The sequence below is a fragment of the Herpailurus yagouaroundi genome, unplaced genomic scaffold, assembly GCF_014898765.1.
Source record: "Herpailurus yagouaroundi ecotype Mexico unplaced genomic scaffold, PumYag 182, whole genome shotgun sequence".
In the NCBI taxonomy this organism is placed as follows: Eukaryota; Metazoa; Chordata; class Mammalia; order Carnivora; family Felidae; genus Herpailurus; species Herpailurus yagouaroundi.
The window spans coordinates 29,348,621-29,357,346 of record NW_024412413.1 but is presented as its reverse complement, the minus strand read 5'-3'; the positions used below and the strand labels follow the sequence as shown (position 1 = coordinate 29,357,346).

Below are 8,726 nucleotides of genomic sequence, written 5' to 3'. Positions count from 1 at the left end.
CCCCCTCCCCCACCCAGAGTCATACACAAACACACCAATTTTTAAATGTTTTATAATGGTCAAAGGAGGGCTTTACATAGATATGTTTATTAATGGAACCCACTTTTTAAATTAGGTTTTAATAAGTTGCTAATGCAGTTTAGCCTCAAATCAGTTCCATCTCATTCTCAATCCCTTTCCTGATGTCTAACAGTTAATGTCGTCTAACATGAAGAGAGCTTCCTGCGGCATTTTGGGAATTACCTGCGTGGGGCTTAAGTAAGTACAGTTTATAAAGTTCTCTCTCTCTTCCTCAGCGCCCACTAGGAACGATAAAGGCATTTCCAGAGGTAAGTGATTCTCTTCCTCCCTCTGCTCCTCCCCTTCCACCCCCTCCTCCTCCTCTTCTATTTCCTCGTCTTCTTCCTCTTCCGCCTCTTCCTCCTCCTCTTCCTCCTCCTCCTCTTCCTCTTCCTCCTCCCCCTCATCCACACAGTCCGCCTCTTGGACCTCCTCTTCATCTTCGGCCTCTGCCTCCTCCTCCTCCTCCTTCTCCTCCTCCTCCTCGCTCTCCTCTTCCTTCCCATCACACTCCTCCTCATCATACTCCTCCTCATTTTTCTCCTCGTCCTCCTCCCCAGGCTGTGCTGTCGGAGACTGGTCCGGAGGGAAGACCAGAGGCGGGTTCTGCGCAAAGCTGTACAAAGTTTCCCGCAGCTCCGCGGCTTCTTCGCCGCCGCTGGGGGGCGCGTTGTTCCAGGAGGGGCCCTCGGGGGAGGCCGGGCCGCGCGCCTGGGCCTGCTGCGCCCGCAGCGCCTCCTGCTGGCGCTCCAGCTTCTCCTGCTGCCGCATGTCCTCGTAGATCTGGTTCATGATGAACTGGGTGGTGTTCCGCGGCGCCCGCATGCCGGGTGCCCGCCACCCGTACAGGTTGACCGGCCGGAGCAGCGTGCTCAGATCCACGGGCGGGCTCCTGGGGAAGGAGCGGCGAGGGTGGCGGCGCAGGCCGCGGCCCCTGCGGCCCCAGCGCTTCTTCCTGCCCGGGGGCCTGGCCCAGCGCGGGCTCCAGGGCCCGCGCCAGCAGGAGCAGCAGCAGAGGCAGAGCGGGTGCAGCCCGTACACCCGGATCACTTGCACTCGGCCTGGAGGCCTCCAGCATCCCTCTGGAGGTGGGCGCCAGGGCCCTCCCCAGCGCCCCCAGTTAGAGTACACCTCCCAGTGGGGCCGTCGGGGTGGTTGGAACCAGGGGCCCGGACCGTGCTGTTGCTTCCTGGGGGTCTCATACTCAGACTTGGGACCAGAGCGGTAGCGCCGCTTGTTTATTGGAGCGCCCCTGCGCCTTCGGTGCCAGGAAGACCAGGTGCCTAACGGGGCCGAGGATGCCCAGCCGCCGCCCAGGTTCAGAGGGTCCTCCCTTTTGTGGAGAGTCTGGGTCATCGTTCAGGGAGCTCCGGGAGGTCTAAATGGAAGCGTCCGGGTAGCGGTCAAGTTTGGCCAGATCCGAAGAGCTGAAGAGCCTCGTTAGTCTGCTCAGAACCACGTGCCTGCTCCTGGGATCACGCCTTTCTCTCCAAGAGGACTCCTCTTCTCCCTCTTCTCTGCTTGCTTGATCGCTCTTCCTTCGTAAACTCTTCGCACCCGAGTTGTCTTGCCCAGGTGGGTTGGGCGGGACTGGGGCTGGGTAAGGATGGTGGGGGAGGAAGGTGTTGGTGGGCGACGCACAGCGAGACCCGCTCCCGGGTCCCACACACACCCGCCTCGAAAGAGGCGCGGGCTGGGAACCGGGGAGGCAAGGGTTGCGCGTTACCTTGCAGCTCACTCCCAACCCAGGTGCTTCACCGTCGCAGTCCTGGTGGGACTGAGGGGCCGAGGCCAGAGGCAGCCTTTAAATATCGGCCGGAGCCGCCGCGTGCCCACCGCGTCCTTGGTTGCCCAGGGTGATAGCCAATTGGGGCCGAGGTCGTTCCCCTTGTGGTGGAGGGGGATTCCGGGTGGAACGAGGTGCCCTGTGAAGGTTCGCAGAGGGCTTGTGACGCAGTTTTTGAAGGAGGGAAAGAGGGCCCTAGGCTGGGGTTGTGCTCAACTCTGATAATATTTGATACCTTTGTACCCCCTGGACGTGTGAGCATATGGAAGCTGGACCGTTAGCTGAACCTCTTGGAAGGGGGGCAGGGGGGTGGGGGCTTGTACATTGGAAAACTTATAAAGGGAAAGTGCCTAGAGTCAGAAAACTGTGCCCCACTCCTTCCCTTATGGCCTGTGCCCACTCTTCTAACTCTTGAGAGTTATAGTGCGTCATGTGGGAAAACACTACCACGAACATTTATTGCGTGTGCCTGCAACAAGCGTGGGCTCACGGCACGTAGCCCTCACACCTCCCCTGTGAGGTAGGCATTGTTATCACACCTCACAGAGTAGGAAATTGAGAGGTTATTTTACCAAGGGGATTAAACGCTTCGGGGCTGGTATTGAAACCTAGGTCTGTCTGGCCACAGAACCCACATGCTTAACCACGTGACTCTCCTCAACTGCCACCCTCCTTAAATAGGACTCTTGTGAGGAGTACATGAAATCCTATAGGAAAGCACTGTGCTAATTGTATCATAGCACGCGAATGTCCACTGATTAAATAAATAGTACCAGGATGTATATTCGTGAGAACACAAATATGCCAGTTATGTCTTTTCATATGTCCCTCTATCTGTACCAGAAAACCCATTCGTTGGGAGCGTTTATAACATTACATTGAAAATACGGGCTTTGATTTAAATTATCATGAATATACGCTGAGTGATGCTATAAGGGTGGATGTGTGTCATTATGCATTCGTCCAAATCCATAGAATGGGCAATATCAAGACTGAACCCTAATGTGAACTATGGACTTTGGGTGATGATGATGTGTCACTGTAGGTTGATCGGTTGAAAGGAAAGTACCATTCTGGTGAGGGATGTTGGTAACCGGGGAGGCTCTGCATGAGTGGGGAGGGGGGTATATGGGAAATCTCTGTATATGGGAGATCTTACACTCAATTCGAATGTGAACCTAAGCTGCTAAAAAACTTGAAATCTATTAAAAAATGTGCTTGAATTTCAATTTACCGATTATTAGTCTCTGTAAACCTCAGATTCCTTACCCATACCCAGAAAACAGTTATAGTACCTATTCCATAGGGTTGTGTTAATGATTACATAGGGCACTTCATTAAAACAGCTAGTGCAGGTAACCCATGAGCACTCAGTAGCTGTTAACTATCGTTGTCATACTAACTACTTGAGGATAAAGAAGTTGATTCAGTGTATGTAAAGATTAGTAACCCTGTGGGTAATGCCCAAATAGGTTTCCTTGCCCTGTGACTTTTTCTCGTTCCACTTTTCAGAAACATCAAGGAAATGCCCCGAGGCCTGATCCTAGAGAAAAACCATCTCAGGGTATATCCCTTTATTGCTTTCCTATGGTGAGTAGAATTGCGGAAAATGGAACGTTGCCCATTGGGAACCTGAGTCTATACAACCCCCAGTAAATGGCAAAGAAGTAAAAGGTGGAAGCGCCATGAAGCCTGCAGAGGTCATGCAGGCTTTCCTGGTTGAAAACGGAGAACAGTGTGGAGATTCTTGGATCAGGATTTCAGCCATTGCCGTGGGACCTGCAGGCTCCACAGGCTTCATTCAATTTTGGTTGCTCTGTGGTTTGCTGAGACTAGCCTGCTTGACTCAAAGTGCAGAATGCTGACACATTTAGCCTCCAGTGTCCCTTTCTGGATGTAGACCCAGACATTTGGCAGTTACTGTCCCTTTACTCTGCTTAATTCAAATTGGAATGGTGACACCCCAGATTTATTTTTTCTGAGGACCTATGTGGTATATGATATTGGGTTTTAATTGGGAACTTTAAAAACTGGCCGTGGTGCCATAGTGGAATTCTCACCAATGTCTTGTTTCAAAAAAGGTTAACTCAGATAATTAAGGACATTGTTTTTTGTACAGTTGTTCCACGGTGACGTATACATTTCATATTAATTCTCCTTATTAAAGAACATTAATGTGGTATTGTTCTTTACCCATGGCTTAGTATAGCTTAGTATGTTGTTAATACAACATGTTCTACTGCTGTGTAACAAATTCTCACAAACTCACTGAAACAATGTACACTTGTTACTTCAGAGTTTTCGGGTGTTAGTTGGGTCCTCTGCTCAGGGTCTCACCAGGCTATGGCCAAGGCACTTGTCTGGCTTGGTTCTTATCTGGAGGCTCCATTTGGGAAAATATTATTGGCAGAATTTGTTGTGGGTATACAAATTAGGACCCTGCCTTTAGGACCCTCCAGCTGTCTGTTGGACAGACAGAATTTTTTCTGGAGGATGCCCTGAGGTTTGGAGGCCACCCACAAGTCCTAGGGGTCAACAGCCATTCCTAGAGACCATTCTCACTTCTTTGCCATGGGAAGGCCTAGGCTCAGTATGGCTACTCACTCCAATCAAGTCAGCAAGGCAGATCTCCCTGGTGCTTCCTAGCACAATGAATACACACACACATACATATGTATCATAGCATGGGCTTGACATTGACATTTGTGACATCCATCATCTTTGTTATACTCTATTGGTTAGAAGCAAGACCCCATGTCTTACCGGCATTCAAGAGGAAAAGGTTCCACAAAGGCACGGATACCAAGAGGTGGGAAGTTAATTGGGGGATTACCTTAGAGTTTGTTCATCACATATACCAAGTAAATTTAGTAAAATATGTACTTCTTGGTAGCTAGTTATGATTTTATTTGGGAGACTTAATGACATTTTACATTTTGAAATTCCACTGAGTGCCACATGACAGCATAGGTTACACTAGGCTTTATGTACGCGAGACAGTATATTTTTAAGTTGAAAACACACTGCTATCTTAGTGTTGTTTTTTGTGCATTTGTGTGAATTGAAAAGGATGAATTCAAACACTTGATGGCAGTAGTAACTCATTCAAAATTCGGTCAGCGAAAGCCCTGGTATACAAAACAAGCTATGAGAATATAGGTACTTCATTTTTATATTTATCACGAACACTATATTTAAACTATTCCAGTTTGCCAATGTGAGTTACTAGATTTTAGCATTTTTTCAATTGGCTTTTAGAAAGCAAACCTCAGTTAATTAAACGTATAAAAAATTCTCTAGCTAGAAGTTGGATATACCTGATACATTTGGTCAGATATATAAAATCCAACAAATATTTTTTTAGATCCGTCTTTGTAACCAATTAAGTTCTATGGTAAATGAAAAAAACAAATAAATGGAACATATTTTATGCACTCTCAAGAACTTGCTTTTTGCCACCCTGAAGGTATCCATGCACAGGAAGTTGAAACCACAAGGGGAGGCGCCATCTATTGGTCTTAGAGGCTAAATGCAAAGTATTAAGACCAGCTTTCAAAGTGGGTGATGGGCATTGAGGAGGGCACCTGTTGGGATGAGCACTGGGTGTCGTATGGAAACCAATTTGACAATACATTTCATATTAAAAAATAGTGAGATACAAATTACTCATTGCTTTCCCTTGATAATTTGAGAAGTTTGGGGTAGTTGGCATATTGTGAGGCCTATTGTGCATCAAAGAATAACATTGTGGTGCTTTTCTACTTATGACTCCTCGTGTCATTTAAGTAAATTATGAAGAGAAAGTTAACTTTGTAATGAGATAACTACAAAGACAGTTTCTGTAGATTTAAAGAGAAGTAAGGATGGGAATTTTGTACTGGTAATCGTACTATGTGTAGGTATTATTTGTTATCACACTTTGAAAATATTACTAATCTTTTATTCACTCAAGATTTTCAGGGAATTAACCTGACGTACTGTAGTCATGACATCTGAAAAACATGTGTAGTCAGTAATGATTAATTAGGAATTATTAGCATGAAAATGTTTGTTTATAAATAAGTTTAAAGTATGCTGTATTGTGGGGCAACAGAATGAAGTGCCCCTCCCCAAAAATGGCCTGGAATATTCGAGAAAAATAAACCTGTGTAGCAATTGAATAAAGAAAACAAAGTTTATTAAAAAACACAGCATTTAATCAGAGGCCAGTTTTAGAATTAAAGCTTTCAATGAAGAATGTGACGTGTTGGAACTGGCCACTGAAAAATAGGATGCATTTACAAGGAATGCTAAAATGTTATCATCATATTGCATATTCCATATGAAATAAGGAAACATATAATCCAGGCTAGATTCATTACTGCATATTTATTATCATTATTATCATTATCTTGCTTTGTTTTATATTAAAAGAATGAAGACATTTTTATAGGTCTCTAAAACCATTATGGGACTTTGGCAACTGTGAAATCCTTAGCTGAGAGCCTAGTTGGTTCATGTAGGATTTCTGACCTATATAAACTGTGAGATAGTAAGATGCTAATTTTGTGCCAATTTTTTTAAAGCAATAATAGAAAACGAATATAGAGTTGCAAAGTTAGAATTCTACTTTTAGTCTGATTCAGAATCATGTATTGGAGTGTGTCTAAAAAGTCCAAACAAAAGCTCAATTAATTTCTAAATATCACTGTTTTATAATGATGGCTTGATGGTTATTCTTTTCTAAGGTTTACAACTTGGGGTATACAAATTATGATTCACAGGGTGCATGATTAATTTTACTTCATATGTCTCAAGCAAATTAATATATATTTTTAATTATTACAGACATATTGGTATTTATACTTTTAAACTGAAACAAAGAAATGCTTATGCATCTACTGTGGAGAAACATAACAATTCTTTTCAATGGCTGAACTACAGAGGTTCTGGATTTAGCTACAATGTCTATAAATAGTGGCATATGATGGATGGTATGAAATAATGAGAAAAATTTCAGAAAATATAGATGAAGAAATATATTTGCCTGAAAGAGATAGTTGAAAATAAAAATATATACTTTAAGTTTTTATTTATTTTTTATTTTAAAAATTTTAATGTTTATTTTTGAGAGAGAGAGAGAAAGAGCGTGAGTGGGAGAGGGGCACAGAGAGAGGGAGACACAGGCTCCAGGCTCCAGGTTTCAGTTTCTGGGCTGTAAGCACGGAGCTCGACCCCATGAACCATGAACTCATGAACCAGGAGATCATGACCTGAGCCGAAGTCTGACGCTTAACCTACTGAGCCACGCAGGCGCCCCAATATATTGTATGTTTTTAATTATTAAAGGTGTACTATTGCCAATTGTCTCTTTTTTTACTTTAATATATTAATTCAGAAATAGTTAGGCAAGGGCACCTGGGTGGCTCAGTCTGTTAAGTGGCCGACTTCAGCTCAGGTCATGATCTCACAGTTCGTGGGTTCGAGCTCTGTGTTGGGCTCTGTGCTAACAGCTCAGAGCCTGGAGCCTACAGATTCTGTGTCTCCCTCTCTCTCCACCCCTGCCCCATTCACACTCTGTCTCTCTCTCTCTGTCTCAAAAATAAAATTTAAAAAAAACAACATAAGAAACAGATTATGCAATGATGAAGAAGTTTGATATTAAAACATTTTCGTGAGGTATAGAGAATTGTGCACTCTCCCACACTGTTGGTGAAAGTATAAATGGGTATAACATCTTTGAAGGCCAATCTAGTAATATTTATTAACATTTAAAATAATATGCTCTTCAACCCAGAATTCCATTTCTATGGCTTTACCCACAGATGTACTCTCACATGTACACAAAATTATTTTTGTTTACATAAGGCTAGTCCTTCCAATTTTAGTGTAAATAAAAGAACATAAAATGTATGCTCATGTAATGGGCTGATACGTGCTTTTCAGAATCAGTAGAGCTGTATGTGCTGATATGGAAAAATCATCGAGAAATATTTTTAAGTGAAAGAAGCAAGGTTTAGAATAGTGATTATTGTAGTTAAAAATCCATGTTTACATGTATAGATGCATATATTATGGTGATATATATGTGTGTGTGTGGCACCTGCACGTGTATATTTGTAATAAAGAGGAGTAATTGCTTATGTACAAGTTTTTGTTTCTTACGGAAACTTTCACAAAAGTGCAAGAAACCATGGCCTAGTTTGTTCTTGGGAGTGGAACTTGAAGTTTGCAGCTGGAAGGAAAATCACCTTTCATTGTATATTCTTTTGTCATCTTTCACTTTTTAACCATGTGCCTGTATTATGATCATACATTTCAGAAAGATCAACTTACCTTAGAAAGCATTCCTTAGTTTCTTCCCTAATGTAGCTCTCATATCATCCATTGTCTGTTTTCTAGTTTATAAACTTTATTTTGTTCACAGGCATAAAGATATACCAACAGAATGATTCGATAGTTATCTAGTTGTGTTCAAGGGATGAGACAAGCCTAAAGTCTTCCTACTACACCCCCATCTTATGAGATATGCCAACAAATTTCCATTTAAGCAAGGTTCTAGAATGAGTTGATAGATCTTTAAGGTGATAAAACATTATTATTCAACAACCAAAGCCATGTGTTTTTTTTGTTGTTGTTGTGTTGTTGGATATAATTATTTGTATGTTGCATTATAGTGAATATTTGCCCACAAGGCCATTGTAGATTTCAAATACTTTTATTCTCTCTTTGATTTTCTTTAATAAATTTGGAAACAGAAACATGCTTTAGTGGAAAAAAAAAGGAAAAGGTAAAGTTTAATTAAAAAATCTAAATCTTGACAATACACCTAAAGTGCTCATTTAAAATTTTTTCTTTATTATGTACTTAACTTGAAACTATATGGGACAGAAATCCTTAA

At 42.9% G+C, this 8,726-nt stretch overlaps 1 protein-coding gene and 1 long non-coding RNA gene across 2 annotated transcripts in view; one reads left to right on the top strand and one right to left on the bottom strand.

Annotated features, from left to right (window-relative positions):
• Positions 1-34: 34 nt before the first annotated feature.
• Positions 35-1,892, bottom strand: CCER1 (coiled-coil glutamate rich protein 1). The gene is made up of 2 exons (XM_040491253.1): positions 1,787-1,892; positions 35-1,656 (listed from the first exon to the last, which is right to left on the bottom strand). Exon 2 carries the CDS (start codon positions 1,414-1,416, stop codon positions 187-189), a length of 1,230 nt encoding a protein of 409 aa, XP_040347187.1. The 5' UTR covers positions 1,417-1,656; positions 1,787-1,892; the 3' UTR covers positions 35-186.
• A 495-nt stretch (positions 1,893-2,387) lies between these two features.
• Positions 2,388-8,726, top strand: part of LOC121040644 (uncharacterized) — a 26,764-nt gene continuing 20,425 nt past the window's right edge. The window contains exons 1-2 of the long non-coding RNA XR_005795388.1: positions 2,388-3,436; positions 4,589-4,655. This is a non-coding gene — a long non-coding RNA (uncharacterized LOC121040644). The remainder of the gene's footprint in view (positions 3,437-4,588; positions 4,656-8,726) is intronic.